At 40.7% G+C, this 17379-nt stretch overlaps 1 protein-coding gene across 8 annotated transcripts; it reads left to right on the forward strand.

Annotated features, from left to right (window-relative positions):
• The first annotated feature begins 80 nt into the window (after positions 1 to 80).
• 5ptasei (inositol polyphosphate-5-phosphatase A) lies at positions 81 to 17349 on the forward strand. Of its 8 annotated transcripts, none has more exons than XM_070657602.1 (11): positions 4109 to 4453; positions 6084 to 6125; positions 6225 to 6325; positions 7022 to 7109; positions 7188 to 7538; positions 7629 to 7769; positions 7905 to 8066; positions 8162 to 8347; positions 8457 to 8522; positions 9305 to 9911; positions 10467 to 12261. In XM_070657602.1, the coding sequence occupies exons 1-11, from the start codon at positions 4391 to 4393 to the stop codon at positions 10892 to 10894; spliced, it is 2235 nt and encodes a 744-aa protein (XP_070513703.1). In that variant the 5' UTR covers positions 4109 to 4390; the 3' UTR covers positions 10895 to 12261. The 8 variants fall into 8 exon arrangements, with proteins under 8 accessions (XP_070513701.1, XP_070513703.1, XP_070513696.1 ...); XM_070657596.1 differs by adding an exon at positions 14891 to 17349 and having other exon boundaries at positions 4117 to 4453; positions 9305 to 10690; XM_070657601.1 differs by adding an exon at positions 14928 to 17349 and having other exon boundaries at positions 4119 to 4453; positions 9305 to 10690.
• Positions 17350 to 17379: the final 30 nt, after the last annotated feature.

The raw sequence follows: 17379 nt of genomic DNA on the forward strand, positions 1-17379 counted from the left end.
GGAACCGATGAACGTTGCAGCATGTGAGAAAAACACGCTACCGGAACACTTCCCTTTGATCCTGATAGTTTTCCCAGGGATACAGCATTAGTATTAGTCAGACGCGATGACGAGGACATTCATCCTTCCCGATGCGAGCTCCAATTTTTCTACAGCAAATTGATAGCGAGATATCAGGTAAGAATTTGTTCAAACGCCTTTCCTTTACGAAAACTATTCGTTTTTAGTTTATCACGTCGCAATAATAACGGACTCGAATCTAAATTAATCGTAGTCACAAAATGAGATAAATATGCGGATATATAGACGTGAAGGAAATTCGGTAAGGTAGAGATTTGCGCGGAGAATAAAATTTATCTCCGGTTTACTTAAATAATTTTTATTTTATACCACGTGCCATCCGTGAAATCGATAGAAACTCGATAGCGTGCGACCGATAGGCTTCGCGAGTGTCCGAGAAAGTATCCTGGGCGACGATATTTTTGGCTCGGTTTCGCGACAGGGTCATGGAAATCAAACGAGGCCGTATCGATTATTACGCGAGGTGCGTTACGCCGGGCGAGGAAAAAATTTCGTTCCACAACAATTATCGAATCTTATCGTGGACGCGTAATTCACGCGTTACGCACGACGCGCTCAGGCCGGACGCGATTCGTTTGCGGTGCCGAAAAATCCGACGACGCCACCTTCCCAACGTTACCTCGTCGTCGTCGCCGTCGTCGTCGACGACGTCGATCGGTCCGTGACTCCGTCGCGCGTGCGTCGTCGTACTACGCACGTACGCACGCACGCACGCACCGAAGACACGCTACACGTGCCGTAGCTTACGTGCAGCGAAAGCCGGACCGTCTGCTACGATGCACGTCGCTGGTAAACGACATCGTCGAGGTCGGGTCAACACGAACGCACAGCGAAACGAAAACCACGACGGTCAAAGCCCGCACGCGGTCAACAACTCCGCACGCCTCGCTCGTGATTAAACCCACAGAAGGCAGCCCTTTAAACCGCGTACGGTACGACGACGTGCGTCGCGTTGCGCGGGATATTGCTCCGTAAATCGTCGACGTTGGCCGGGAAAAAGCAGGATCCCAAAGGACCAAAACGAAACGAGGCACGAGCAGCTTCTCCGTTCACATGCGCGGTCGTACGTCGCTTCTACTACACATATACTGCCTCCAGGAACGTACACTCGATTTCTTAAAAGCTTCTGGGTCTAATAATTATCCGAATGTAACGAATATTCAGCATATCGCGTGTTTATAACAAATTAAAATATTAATTTAATCGAGTCCGTTTATAAAAGCGCGTTACGTATCATTTAAACATTATTTAGTTATTTGGAAGGACGTCGTGTTTCGGATGTTATTCACCAAACGAGAATTCAGACGCGAGATAAAAATGCTAATAATGAATATATATTTAATGCGGCCTCTATTTCATTCTTACGTTTCGCCAAGGACGTTTAAAGAATTTTTGTCCGCGATCGCAGTTTAGCGGCATTAACAGTTGCGTTCAAATAAAACGAGATAGACGCAAGCTTGTATACTTAATCAGACTCTCGTTTTTTATTGCATTAATATTTTTACACTTCTCAGAAACAAACACCGTTACGATTGCTTGCTCCTATTTTTGTCGTTATCTCCAAACTGTAATAAATCTCAATTTACGACTCCGTCGTAGTTATTTATTTATATATTTTTTTCTTTTTTACTTCTTTTTTTTTCGCATATTAAGAATCGCGAGCGATTTATCTTGCAATAACATTCGAGAGCAGATGATAATGACGTTGATACGACCAATCAAGTTCCCAACAAACGTAATCACTTTCATTGACGCAACTATTATTATCGCCTTTCACACATTACGATGACACACTTTTAGTAAAACTTCCGTCCCCCAAATTCGTTATCACGACATGCCTGATGGCAGATAAGTTTTTGTAGCTGGCCGAAAACCGTTAATGGGATATTTAATTGAACGAAAATTGTTGATTAAGCAAGGCTGCGTTACGTAAATTCTCACCTCGTCTCTTTCCCAGAAAAGCCATAATTTAAGTTCTCTTTAAGATCGAGCATTCAGAAATTATTTATTTATTTACTTATTTCATTTTTTTCTTTGGTTTTTTTTTCTTTTTCTTATTTTTATAAAGTAAAATTGATGATTTGTACAAAATTAAATATTGAAGATATGAGGATTTACATAAAATTAAATATTGCCTTCGCAAGAAAAAAAAAATGTTAATTTACGTTTGAATACATGAGCATAAATTACATTTTAAAAGCTGCGCATTGTCAGAGAAATAATTTGTTAACTTTATACGTACGTGCTGAAGCCCAACAGTTTGAAAGAATTAACACGGCGGGATATTGTATTAGTTATTAATAGAATCTTCGGTTGCCTTTAGACATTTTGCTACAATATAAAAAGGCAGCGCATTTGAAACTTCTTCGAGCAAAATATAACGGGACAAGCGCCGTGTTTCTCGTTGCAATAATTTTCTTAATCTATCGGAACAAATGTCGAAATCGTCGCCTTATCGTCTTACTGTTAAAAAGCCGAGCGTAATTAGGGATTTTCTAAAAAAGACCATTCGTCACCAGCCGCCGATACGATTTCAGGACTTGGTTCGCGGACGCAAACGTATCAAACGCACTACCCGCGTACACCGATAAATATCCGGCGTGACGTTTCCGATCGTCATGGGACTCGCGTGATTCAAGGCTCTCCGGAGAAAAATCTCCGGCCAGGTTGATGAATCTGGAATGTATCTCGAAATTTATCCGATGAATCGTCTGCGGACGCGCGTGGATTCTCGAATCCCCCGGTCAGGGATTTTTCTGGGAACTGAGGCGAGCGGGAGACGGACAACGTGTTTGGCCGTTCATCGATAACGCCGATTGCCGCTCGTGCGTAAAAGCCCCGGCTCTGTCATCCTCCACCAGTAACCAGAAATGGTCGGCGCCAACGCCGATGTTAGGAAAATATCGATCCCTGTCAATCGGTCCATTGATGTTTGTCTGGTGGATATCGCGATTGCGACACGACGCTTTCGCGACGAGCGTCGACGATACGTCGCGTTCGCAGGGTGCAGTTTCTTATTTTTCAACGACGCACACCGATGACTCCAGCTATTTCTCATCCGCCTCTCAGAGAGCCGTCCGATTAATTGAATAAATACTCCAACGAATACACCGTTCGCAATCGTCGCGAATTACGCGCGTCGTCTATGTTTCATCTTCGACTTCGCGGGGACCCTTACGCGGGAATACGTTTACGGTATTTATTCGGTTAGATAACGATCGTCTCTGTTAACTCGAGGGAATTATTATCTCGACAATGTGGCAAATTACAGCTCTCAACTTTGTTGCTTCTCGCCCATGCATCGGCTTCTTAAGTTGAATTAGAAACTTATTCACTAATAAGAGATAAACGACCGGCCGGCTTCTTTGTGGCTCCATCATTCGGACGCGGTTGGTTCTCTTTTTGTCGGGCCAGGGATCGCCTTGATGTTCACCGGTCCTCTTTCTCGCTCGTTAGTTCGCCAGCGGGTGAATTTAAAAATCGTCGTAATCGCGATCGGCACGGAGGCGTCTCGCGTGGCTGGCCGAGCTTCGCACGCACGTGTCGCCATCGACACGCGTGGGACGGATACGGCCCTGGTCTATTGACGTCCGAGGTGGAGGCGTGGCCTTCGTCTTGGCCGATAGAGGGATATATTTACCCGTGCGCACACGACTTTTCTCTCTCGTGCCCCAACGCGACGCGGCACAACGTAACGCAATTCGCGACGCGAGGAAGGAACCGCTCGCGCAATTTCCACTCTTTCTCTCGCGCCTGCTTTCAGCGACGATGCGTACGTACTCGCGGCGCGGAGGCGCCGAGGACGCGCGTTGCGCGAGAGCGGCTCCCTCGCGGCGCGGGGGATGACTTCGCTCCTCGTCCTCGTCGTGCGTGACATCGGTGTTCATCACTTCACACGGCCTCGCGCTGCGCTTTCCCCGAAAGGTGCGACAACGGCTGCGGCGGTGTGCTCGAAGGAAGGCCGCTGAGAAGAGGACGGGACCCGAGTCAGGAGAGTGACGTAGCGAAGAGGAGAAAGAGAGACAGCCGCAGACGACCTGTCCGATAGAGCGAGTCCGCTGGTAGTGTAAAAGTGCGTGTGAACGACGTGCGCGGCCGCCGTCGATCGTCGCGCGGACCGCGAGTGCTGCCAGTGTTGGTCGCCGTCGCCGTCGCCGTGCGTCAGTATAGTGTGTTAGTGCGGTTCGGCGCGGGCGAGTGTCAGCAGGCCGTGATTCCGGAGCCGTCATCCGACGACGTTCGGGAGGGCAAGCGACTCGAGGGACACGAGCTCTAGAGACCCAGGCGCATATATCACCGGAGACTAAGAATGGCGGGCAACGGCGTCCCGGTCCTCCTCATCACCGCGAACGTCGGCAGCATCTTCGAAGAGGTACGTGCCCGCCTGCGAGCCTGCCTGCATGCGTGAGCGAGTGACGTCGACGACGTGTCGATCCGTCGTGACCGGCGGAGGCGCGGCCGGCTGATCGATCGATCGCGCCTGTCGATTTCGTGTAGCGATTGCTTATCCACGCGACACGACCTACTTCACGACGATTCCCCCTCGCCACACCTGCCGCGCCGCTCGTCGCAGATTTTTCGTCCGCGCGTGCACGCAACACGCCTCGCACACGTGCCGAATCCGGGCCTCTTCGCTCGGGCAGCCCGGCCGGCCGAGAAAGTCGCCTCCGGGATTTACAAATCCTCCGATCGCCGGCCTCAGGATTTCCTCTCTCCCCTTGCCGCTTCCCTCCACCTACCTCCGTCCACGTGTTTTAATTACGCGCGTATTTCAGTTCCGATACGTTAAACCTTTGGGCTCGCGACGCTTAAATATGCCCCGAGACCGCGACTCGACCCCGCCGAAAAGATTTCCTCGCGTGAAAACGAGACCGATCGTGTCTTCGATTACTTCGACGCCTATAAACGTCACGATACATCTGCACGCATTTCAAACGTGGAAAAAAAAAGAGGAAAGCGCTTGACACCCGACTGCGGAATTATTCAAGTCAGTAAAGTATTTGCGTTAGCTTTGTTCTAAGAATTTTTTTTTCCCGATTCTTCGAACGCTTTTTTGTTCCCACATAGAGGCAATAAATTTCGAGACTTACGCTATTAACGTCTTTTACTCTCGCTACTTTCTCGTTACAGCACCGTCACGCTACGATAAGCACCACGGCGAACGCACGCATAAATTTATGATAACTTCTCACGTGAAATCAATGATAATGTGCGAGACGCACCAAATTATGTAACATGAAAAATTACGCGATAAATATGCTCGCGGTGTTGTCCTTCGCGTTTAGATTTGGGTAGCGCCGAGCAGAAAAGCGTCTCGTTCCCTTCTCGTGTTTTTTCCGAGGAAGATCTTCCCGCAACCGTCTCGGGAGGAAGGAGGAGCCCTCTCGTCGAACGATCGATCACCGAATTAAGAGATTCGCTCCTTAAAAATAAATCTTCAGCACGCGTGTCCCGCGTATCCTCGGCTATCTATTTCCCCAATTCCGTCGGCAAGTTTCGCGGCAGATTGCCGCGAACGGGTTTAACGGGACGTGCGGCGATTGTATCGGCGAGCAAATGACAATGGACGGTTTCCGGACGTCACGGGCCGCGCGGGGGGGTTGGGGGGGGCAACGCGTGCCCGATATTGACTCCCGCGACTCTTGTTGATACCGCCCCCTTCCCTCTCGTAACGCCAATTTTCTCGTGATGACGGGATACGGGACACGCTCGAACGCGCGGTCCCGCGATAAGCTCCCCGTTACCGCGATCGATTATCGTTGCCTGTCTATTCGCGCGAAACGCCGAGGAAAAGAACACCCGGCGCCGGGTTTTTTGTCGTCGCGTCGGGGGAGGGTGGCGCGACGGGGTTGGCCGCCGGTGCGCCAGTGTATCCTTGCGCGGTGACGTTAACAATCTATTAATATATCCGCGTGCCCTCGAACATCTCATTAAGCTTTTCTTTAAAGTGCACCGGGTATGAAGGATTCCTAGATTGATAACGAGCGATTTTCTCTTTGCAGCCTAGCGTCATGCTGAAGATATGGACGGAAGAGTTCTTGTCCGTGAGTATCGCCTCTTTCTATTTGCGTGTCTTTTTTCATTCGTATCCTCGCAACGCGTACTCACCGGCGGGTTCCCTTTTTCTGTTTCTTTTTTTTCAGACAATATCGAGGCTGGACCCGAAATTTATAGCGCTGCACTGCCAAGAGGTGGGCGGGAAGAATTACGAGCAGAGTATGAGGCACGTGGAGGACTTTGTTAGGTAAATGTCACGTTCTTCATCTGGATTCCATTCGCGAAGCCAACTTTTCTTTGCAACGCGGAAATAAACAGGTGTACCTGGGTCATTGTTGTCACTTTCAGCAACAAATTTTCATACCCGGTCGTGATAAACGGCGTGCAACGGATGGATATGTTGTAAATTCTAAAAGCATCGCCGTATAATCTTATTATTATTAGCGCCACTTGGAAGGTTTCCAAGGGCAATAACATTTGGCCGTAATTGAATTATTAAGATGAGCACTTGTATGTGCAACTGATCTGACGTTTTTCTTAAATATCTTGATCTATGCCGTATTAACTTTTGATCTTTATTGCCGTATCGGCACATTATATCTAAACCTTTTATAAATATATATAAAACAGGTAGCTTTCTCTTTACACATATATGATATTGAATATGATTTAACGCATAATTGGCAGAAAGGGATAAAAATAGGCGCATCACGCGTACCTCTATCGTTGAGCGAGCCACTTCAAAAGATAAGCTGATTGTATGTGTGATATTGACAGGGGAGAAATGCATACATAATATATATATATATATATATATATATATATATATATATATATATATATATATATATATAAAGTTGTTTGAAAAGCGTATTTATAAGAAATTTTCATCCGATGCTTATCCTTTTCTATTGTAACTAACGTGATACGAAACTTGTTACAGATTACTCATGTCGTCGGAAGAGTTAAGGTTATTTGATAAAATTAAAGTATTTCTTGACGAAGATTATTCATCCGCCGAACATTTTACAGTGAGTTGCAAAATACTTTTAAACAAATGCTCGATCACAGTATACGAAACAATATTTATTATGAAAATTCTTTTTTAGGCTCTAGGAAATTTTTACTTTGTGCACGAGTCCTTAAGTGATGTTTTATTGTGGGATTTTAACGGTACGTCTCAACTTTATAAGAAACTCTTTGATAAACTTTATTTTTTTAATTCTTATATGATTTTAGACTGTACTTTTGTACCCATAAACGGAAAGGACGTTCATTCAGGCAACATAGAAGCGGTTACTACCAAAGAGAAAGCAAAGTTTCCTCAAGAGTTCTTTCCAGAGTGTAAATGGTCCAGAAAAGGTTTTCTGCGTACTCGATGGAGTATTAATGGAACAGTTTTTGATCTCATAAACATACACTTATTTCATGACGCGAGCAATTTTATTGCTATGGAGACGGTAAGATATTTTTACGAAACCCGTGATTAATGTATATGTCTATGTGTATATAAATTGTTATATTTTTCTAATTTAACAACTTCTTTACAGTTTCCATCAGTTTACAGTAAAACGCGTAGGAGAGCGCTCGAGCATACATTAGATAGATTTCACAATGACAAGTATCCAAATGTGCCGTATTTTTTGTTTGGTGATTTTAATTTTAGAACAGATACAGCAAGTGTAATTAAGGTGAGGCTCGTCAACAAATGTTTATTAAAACTTTGAAGAAAAGATAAGGAAATAAATTAGAGATTAATATATAGTAGAATAAAATAATTATATTAAAATCGGATGTATTACAGCATTTTAACTTATTTTTAATAGAAATTGACAGAAGATACTCAAGAAAAAAGGTTATCGAATAAGGGAAATGTTTCGAAATTGCAATTTCACAATAGAGACGATGATCTCATATTAACATTAGGCAAAAAAGAATTTTCCCACCATGAACATCAGAACGTTTTCGTAAAAAACAGCGGTGAATGGGTAAGTTATGTATTCTATTTATGCATATATGTATATGTTGTATACTCCATCGTTAAATCAAAATGCTAATAATAAAATTATTAATATTTATGCAGTTACGTGAGTATGACAAAGAACTGGGGGACTTTGAAGGAAGGTTGTTCGAGTTTTCAATCAACTTCGTGCCAAGTTATCCGTTTCAAGAGGATATTAACGAGCCTGTGAACTATATGCAAACAAGAGTGCCGGCTTGGTGCGATCGAGTTTTATTGAGCCCTACTGCAAAAACACTAGTCCAAGATGTACGTGTGTACCTGTAGAATTTATATTCGCAGTCGATACTAAGATGATTCTAAAAGCGAATTGTAGAATTTGTTTGTCTAATGTAATTTTTGTTTCTCCTTTGTGTAGATTGATAAACCTGCAGCAGTAGATTACGGTATAATCGGCCCGACTACGTGCATGGGTGATCATAAGGTAAGATTACAAAGACTTTTACCCATCATCTTTCTCTTACATTTACGAAACAATACGACAGCATTTTTTTTTTTTTTTACTTATTACGCTGAAAACATATACTTACACACTACCAAATTCTTATTCTGATGATCCGTTCTTTCAATTATTATGGTGCAGCCTGTTTTTCTGGAGTTTCGAATGAATCTTTAAGCACTAAGGTACCTATCTATGAACTGTCTGTCTGTTCTTATCTGAAATCCCCTACATGTCTTTCACGTCTCTTTATTCCGTTAGTATACTGTTATCTCGACAATAAACATATAGGGGCCTTGTTTAATGTAGCACCACCACACATGTAGTACCCTGAAGTATTTTACTGTTACATTACTTTGAATTTATCTAATTCTGAATCATATTTTTATCAGATTTACTATCATGGAATAACTGTACTTTTTCAATCTAATTATCAATAACAATTTAACATTTATTACATTTTTTTCTAAGACTAAGCAACATTTCATTACATTATACACATACATAAATATTTTAGTTATACGAAATATTGATACTTTGTAATTGCGCATAAAACAATTTAGATCGACAAAGTTAGCAGATTGAAAAGTACATTACACATCATGATCTCTTTGAATGAAAATAAAATGTTATTTTGAGATTTTTTTTTACCTTTTCTGTAGAATCCTACGATACAATTTACATATAACCCTTTATCATTTTATTATTTTCTCACCATAGTGCACAATAATACATAAAAGTTCGTTATTTTCTTTTGCAATTTACAGCCAGTCTACTTGAAGGCTAATCTCATCTCGAACGCAGGTATGATAGACTGCTGCAACTTGCCAATTGCATCTGAGTTTTGCTTCCGAGTGCCCAACAATTATCTGGAGTTGTTGTCTATGTTGCCTGATTGTAATAGTTACGCTAATGCGCGCGCGAATTCTATTGATCGTTCGTCTAATCTGTTGCACGCAATACCTATTAAGCATGATCCTTACACGCCAGATAGTATGGATAGTCCGAGTCCAAACGCGGTAATGACTTCTGGAGAGGTCCCAGATCTGTTTACGGATCATATCGGCGGCGATAATGCGACATCGCTGCCGCGATCAACTCAAATGTCGAATACCTCGAGGCGACACATGAACCGGGCTGTGTCGCCGGCTTTGTTGAAGTCCAGATTGGAGCTGATTGTGCAGAATAAGAAGCACGAAGATGTGGATCTGGAAGTAGACGTTTCAGATATCAAGAGGAGTCCTAGCGAGTGTCATTTACGTTCTTGGTCTGATGCCGATGATCAGCAGTGGTGCGTAAGGAAAAACAGGTGCAACAGCGATGTGTCGTGGCAACGTTCTCACGTTTTAACAGAGGCTTGGGTCCAAAGCAAAGGTCAGCAAGGTTATCATTCCTTTAGTAATTTTGTGAACCGATCTTCTTCGAACTCGAGTCCTCCGGATATCGTCGACGGATTACCATCCGATTTAATTATACCGCGAATAGCTATAATAAATGCAAGTAACTTCGAATCAAATGCAAGCTCAGTGTACTTCCACGATGACAGATTGAGTAATTATTCGGAAAATAAATTGAGCACATACTCAGACGGTCGCACAAAAACGTTGAGCGGCGAAGCAATGAGTTCGGAGAAGTCTGATGAGATTTGCGATAAAACGGATGAGGAAGAAGGCAACAGATTGAGCCCTAATACAGATAGAATAACAGGGAAGGAGAACAATGCATATTCAAAAAATCACGAACCGAGAGATTTGTATTTTGATGAGGAGGATAATAGGAAATTTATCGAAGACAAATGCGATATGTGTAAAGAGATGACGAAATGTCAAATAATCGAAACACAAGCTCTTGTAAAAAATACATTTTATATGAAAAATGATGTTCCTGATAGAACAAATGATAAACTGACTATGGAATGTAACGTTTCAGATGATACTTGTTTCAAAAATGTGCAGTACACTGAAATCCTCTTGGAAAATCAACCGAGCTCTCAAACATTATGGAGAAGACACGATAACACCAACGCAAACGTAGACAGTGTAAATGTGGAAATTAGTGATGTACCATACAAAAAGGCTGGCATGGAGATAGAACTTCTTAAAAATCAAGATTGCGACAGACGTGTAATAAAGATGTGTCCAGATATACACGCGGTAAGTCACGATACAGAAATTATAAGTTGCGAAAGCAAGCAAAGGACAAACACGAGGAGCAATTCAGCACACAGTCAGGATATCAGTGATCACGCAGGAAATGTTAGATTAAAGTTAAAAGCTTATAAAGTCACCGAACGGTACAAGAGCAATATTATGGAAAAGCAAACTAGGTGTAGAAAGTGTTGTTGTGTAATATCCTAAAAATTTGCTTTAGTCTGCATTTTTGAGTGTGTGTAAGATGTTCCTCACTTATTTATGGTATTGTTGCATTTATCATGTCGAATCGAGAGCAGAGAAAAATCGATGGTTTTTTTTTTATTTTGTTTTTTAATTTTATTAGAAAATGTACGATTTAACGATAACTTTTGGTTGAACCAATACTTTTCTGTTCTTGATTTTCCACAAATGTAACAATTGTCGTCGTCGTCGTGATAGCAATGAAGTATACCTTTCTTTTTTTTTTTATTTTTTTTTTTCTATTTACATAAAGTATTCTTTTCGTAAACTTTATTTCCTTGTCTTTGTGTCTCGTTGTGTCAAGTAGTGATCGAGATAGCGCAAGTTTTACATTATTGCTTAGTGTACGACTATAATTTATTTTTATATGATGTATCTATTACTTGTTGATGCTGCGTCCCTAATTAATCGTGTGTGCAATATGTTTCTTGATTTATAGATTTTATGATTAATTATTGAAGGAAGTTCGCATAACAAAGAAAAAAAAAGGGACATGTATATTTATTGCCGCTGACGTTTTAAAGTGACCTAAGCGTGACGTAGAAAGAGAAGGATAATTGTAGTCATTAACGTTTTCCGCTCATACTTCGCGTTTGGTCGTAAAATATGAATTTTATAATCGACCTTGTGCATGTCGCGTGAAAAATCTATGTGAAATAACGTTTTGCATGTGCATGGCACTCCAAACGTTGATGTTCTACACATACTTTTGTAGGAAATACCCGAGTGATATACAAAACTGTTTTCTTTATTATAGTCGTACAATTGATAACTAGTATAATAACGTTATGTAACTGTTACGTTATGTAGAGCGTGTGCATGTGGAAATAGTGATTTAGTTACGCCGCAGTACAGTGTCAAACAATACGTACAAACTGATAAAATCGTTACCAGTATATGAGGTAGACGCTTTTGCGAGCAGTGCTACGTTATCCTATTATGTTATTTTTAAACGAAAAGTTTATCGTGTGCTTAGACCCTTGATACGCACGGTTAAGGTACCCGTTTTTCAAGGAAATTATTACCTCGCAGTGTTCTTGTCCTTGATTATTATGTCCTTAAGTTGCATATTATATATATTTGATATGAAATTTAGTCTTAGATTTAGATAGATAACGTGTATATATATTATATATATATGAAAGATTTTATTTATTATATAACAATATCTCTCCTCTCGAAATTAAATAGTATTGCCGTTGTGCCGTTCGTGCCGTTCTAATATTTCGCGTAATAATGTATCATTTTCGTTCTATCAAAAAGAGTTTACGTGACATCACCAAACTCAAATGTCTCTCTCTCTTTTTTTTTTTTTTTTTTTCTTTTTTTTTTTTTTTAGAACGTTACGTACGAACGTATTGTCGCTATTATACGTACTGCGCTCTCGCCAAGAAGAAATCTGTTATCTGGATTTTCTTTACGAGTGCGTGGACTAAGTGGAGACTCTACTGCCAAAGCCAAATTCGTTATTAACCCAATAAATGAGATGATTATTAATTTATATGACGGAGATGTCGGTCGCGCGAGAATGTATTAACTACTAGCATCTTGCTCGATCCTCGAAAGTTACCCCGACTTAGAAGACAGACGGAAGCTTGAGCTTACTTGTGATGTTAACGTGCATTACTCCATGTGCAATCGTGAACAGATTGAAAGATGTGAAAGAAATGGTTCGCATTCAATACCTAAATGTACCTTGTCTATTGTAATTCGTTATCAGTGCGTAGACGCAAACGAAATAACGGATAAAAAAAAAATAAATTCCCGAGCAGGATGATAGTCAGGGTGATAGTTCGGCTATTTTTTAAATGTATTTAGCTATGCTCGCGATCTGTTTTGCTCGAATTCTTGCCGCGTGGTCAAGACATGGAGTAATGTTACAACTGTGACTTAACGTTATACCTCTTTCTGTTTCGCGCCGAAACGACGTTGAGAAGCGAATCTATCCGCGTTTTCGGTGCGCATACCTACGATAATTGTTCGAGGATCCGTAATCAATCGCTTCCGATTTGCCATACTAGTTTTTAATAGCGACAAATCTGCGGGCGACGGAGCCGAGTTGAGATTCCGACGTTGTATTGCATTTTTGTTTTATTTTCTATCGCGTAGGAACGTACCGGCTGATAGAATACGATAAAATACATCGTGAATTCCTCTTTCAAGTGTAAATAGTGCGTTGACGAGACCGATCCCCTATTATAATATTCGCTTCCTTTTATAAATATAAATTTATTTTTTCATACACGTTAACGTTGCTTTCTTTATTTATCTCCTTTAGTTTCTTCTCGATTAAAAGTATGATCAAACCCATAATTCGAAGCTGTCGTGCGTATTGCTATTTTGCGTTCACGACGTTCGCGGAGAAAAAAAAAAAAAAAGAAAGAAACCTGTGATGAGAAAAATAAATCGGGGCTTTTGTAAGGATAACGAATAATGCAATCTGCTCGTCCTTTTGTTTTTTCCAGGCCGTTTTTTTTTTTTTTTCCATAATGTATGTACACTAGTCTGTACGGAAATGTACTGTCAATAACGAAATGTCACATATTCAGCCAATAATTTTAATAATCGCGTCGAGCAAAATGCGGCAGAGTATACTTAAATTATTTATAGATTTAATATTATATTTTATTTATAATTTATGGGATATACGGGGCCGTTAGCGAGAGAAGCTTTGTTTTAAGATTTAATAAAGCGAGCCAAGCGGATTTCTGTTTTAAATTAGATTACCCGTAGCAAAAAAACCGGCTAATGTGTGTCTTATTGTGCCGACACGAACGCCTCTACGTGTGCCTATTGCTGTTGAATGACGATTTTGCTGCACTTCCCTTTTATCTCAGGGTTATACTTATCGATTTATTGCTTTACACGCCGTGTGTATATTTTCATTTTAATTTTTCCGCTCCGCACGTTACGCACTTCCAATAACCGTAGTCGCAAAATCTTAATTAAAAGCGCAGTATCGGCAGATCCGCGGTAGGAAAAGACGAGGAAATTTGAAGGCGTGAATTAATAACGACATAGAATTATCTACCGCACCCAGACCTTTCGACGTTCTCTCTTTTAGAAGATCGTCACATTCGCGTTTCACACGGAACAATTGTTATTTTTATTTATTTATTTTTTTTTTTTTAATTATAAAAATTCGATTACATATTCGTCACTTCTGAATATTCAGCTATATATTTCTGCTTATTCTTTATCTTTTGTTTTATTGCTTACGTTTCTGTTATAGCCATAGTTGAATCCGTTTCTCTTTCATAATTTTTTTTTTTTTTTTAATAATTCGTAATCGCAATAATATGCAATGTGGTGAAATCGCCGACGTTGCGGCGGGTCGTGACGCGTTGAAGAAAAATAAAAAGCCACGGTAAAGATTGTGACGGTGCGCTTATTTCTGCGATCTGCGCTGCTGCGTCTCAAGTCCAGTGTTATTAATCAAATAATCACACTATTTTAATGTATTCGATATGCGAGAAGCTCGGTACAAAAAATGCAAAGCGTTCGTACTTTTGACGGGATAGTTTCCGATTCATTAAAGACCGTTCAAGTTTCTCGCACATCCGACTACTTGCCGTACACTTGGTGTTAAATTATAGTTTTACTTGGTGTATTATTTGTTGCACATTCTAGCGAGTGTTATAAATTTTGTTGCCGTTTCGCACACCATTCGAAACGACAATAAAAAAAAAAATAAAAAAAAAAGAAAGAAAGAAAAAAGAAAAAATTATTTTCTTTTTCTTTTGATTACTAAAACACGAGATTCAATTCCAGAATAATTTCGTTGCTTCTCTCGGCGATCAAAAGCATTTGCGTTAAAGTTAACGTTATCACGTTTCGAGCGCGGTAAATTATTCCGGCTTGAATTTGCCCGTAGAATTGATCTCGTCGAGTAGCAATCGCGAACCCTCGGTTCTTGATGCCAAATCGAGTTTGTTTTTTCACGACAATGCATGATAACAGTTGTCGCTTAGAAGGATATTGTCGTTCCTGGCCGCAGAAACTACGAGGGAAATGCAGACGGAGGCTAAGTCCGGGCTGAGGAGCGGCGAGATGCACAACGGTATTAACAACAATAACAACAACGCCGTCAGAACGATAACGAGATACGTGCATACGAAGCATGCGGACTCGGTGAAGATCTTCCGGGAGACGATGGTTTGATACCGTACTCCTGGATGACGTTCGTCGCCGCAATAACGTCAATCGCATCAAGAACAAAAATTCGTAGATTAATCATTGAAAATGTTTAATTCTTTCAATACTACTTAATAGGCTATCAACACTCCTTTTTGCGAAATTATGAGTGAACTTACGTGAATATAATTTAATAATAGATAAAATTTTCTATCGACATTTTATGAGAATTGAATTTGATATTAATCGATTTGTCGGAAACACGTTTCAACGGATCGCGATAAGACGAGATCTTTTTATTCGTCTTCTAGACGTTTTGGTATCGAAAGGATTAAACGCGACGTTTGTCATCGATAAAATAAAAATGAGTGAAGTGTATTAAGGCATTTGGACACGTTTCCGCCGTGACGGTATATTAATCCGATCCATTAAACACTATCGCAAAATCCGAGTACTGTAACTACATTCCATTAGCGTAATCGGCAAAAGAATTTTGCAAGAAAGCGCGAAGCGAATGCCGTGTTCGAAGCTGCAGGTCCCGTGTCCTTAAAGCTCCAAGCGATCCAAGGATCGTTAGAACTCCGTGTGACATGTCTAAAAAAAAAGAGGAAAAAAAAAAAGAAAAAAAGAACCGCAAAGATATTTAAAAGACGTCGCTGTGACAAGCCTGTGACAAGCCTCTTTTAAATATCTTTTGCTCGTTAATTATCCGCGTAATTCGGCGAATGACACTTCATAGATATCAAATTTCGCACCTCTGCGGTATCTCGTTGTTACTTTAACTCCAACCTGATCCCCCAGGAACTTCCTTATTTTTATTAAAAATATTATTCTTGGACGCGCTACGAAAGTCCCTTCCACTGCCTTCGTTCGCGCGTGCGACCAAAGATTTCTTACATTTATTGCCGGCTCGTCGTGCCGCTTTTCGATGATAACGAGATGCAAAATGCGTAACGACACTCTGTACTATAAACGCGGACGTTCGTTCGCGGTGTATGTCTTTGGATCTTTAATGTATCTCATCGGTTGCTGTTATTGCTACGCTGTTAAAATTCAATGTACTTACAATCGAGTCTCAAGTACAACTGACATGACATCCTAATTATCTCTAAGACTACTTTGCGCGCGTTATATTTAATTTTTTTAACTGTGTAAATTAAGATATATATCGTTTACTGTAACGTAAGAACGGTCTTAAAAAAAAAAAAAAAGAAAAATTAATTGACTCGCAAAATTGAGTCGATTAAAGAAATCGTGGACTGTTGAATTTATAAAACAATCATTTCTCAAAAAGTGCCATTCTTTATACAAGTCAATGTCCAGAAACAGACTGGACACTTTTTGAGAAAAAGAGGATGTACCTCTTCGTGAGAATACATCAGAACGTATTCTTCATATATTTATGTACAAAAAATAAACCGTTATTAATTTAGAGAGTACGGATGATCGGGAAACTTACTTAGTAATTAAGCGAAATTTAAAAAAGTTATCTGTACTGATATGCAAAAAAAAAAAAAAAAAAAAAAGAAAAAAGAAAAAGAAAGGGGAAAAAAACTGACACGCGGATCGTTTTCTCACTGCTCACTGTGCCAATCCGTTCCATCTTCGAGAATTTTGCACGCGTTTAATATAAATGTAAGAGCCCCTCTTCACAGACGTGAGCTGCTGCGTAAACGAAGTTGTCGGAAAACCTTGTTGAAACATATGTATCTCGTACTTAGATTCGTCTTTGGATGTTGATTAAGACACTTGAACGTTCCTTCGTCACTTCCTTTCCCCGACGTGAGATGTGAGAGGAGGCAGAGAACGTAACGTTTGACGGAGAGCAATTTAAAGATTGCTGGGGAAGAACGTCTTAAATGATCGACAAACGCTGGGTCCAGTTGCACCTTCATTGACAATTTATAATCGTTACATGTCATTTTTTTATAGTGCGTGTATTGAAGACACTTATCGCGGCATTCCACGGAAATTAGCCAATTAATTCGGATCGATGTGCTAGTATCTTTATACCATAGGCTCGCGAGGCTCCTTTGCGTCTGGTTACGTAGAAAATTAATAAGCAAGCTCTTCCTTCGTCTCATTAACCAGCTCGTAATAATGTTTTTACACTATGTCCACATTTTTTCAAAATCTACTTTAATTGTGAACTGAAAAATCGCGTCTTTGACGATAATTCAACTATCAATCCAGCGAGCTTCGTTCGCTTTGATGTTTGTTTCTCAGCTTTTTATTTAATGAAATTTAATAACATGGATTAAAAAAAAAAAAAAAAAAAAAAAAAACCGGAGGAGCAACAATATTTAGCGACTTAA

This window comes from Cardiocondyla obscurior, linkage group LG06 (assembly GCF_019399895.1).
Source record: "Cardiocondyla obscurior isolate alpha-2009 linkage group LG06, Cobs3.1, whole genome shotgun sequence".
In the NCBI taxonomy this organism is placed as follows: Eukaryota; Metazoa; Arthropoda; class Insecta; order Hymenoptera; family Formicidae; genus Cardiocondyla; species Cardiocondyla obscurior.

What these genes read in the sequence shown, in the direction of transcription:
- 5ptasei (XM_070657595.1), top strand. Translation starts at nt 4,391, where the DNA reads ATGGCGGGCAACGGCGTCCCGGTCCTCCTCATCACCGCGAACGTCGGC. An exon ending in CATCCGCCGAACATTTTACA is followed by an intron (nt 7,110 to 7,187) that starts GTGAGTTGCAAA and finishes ATTCTTTTTTAG; the next exon opens with GCTCTAGGAAATTTTTACTT. An exon ending in TAAAAAACAGCGGTGAATGG is followed by an intron (nt 8,067 to 8,161) that starts GTAAGTTATGTA and finishes ATATTTATGCAG; the next exon opens with TTACGTGAGTATGACAAAGA.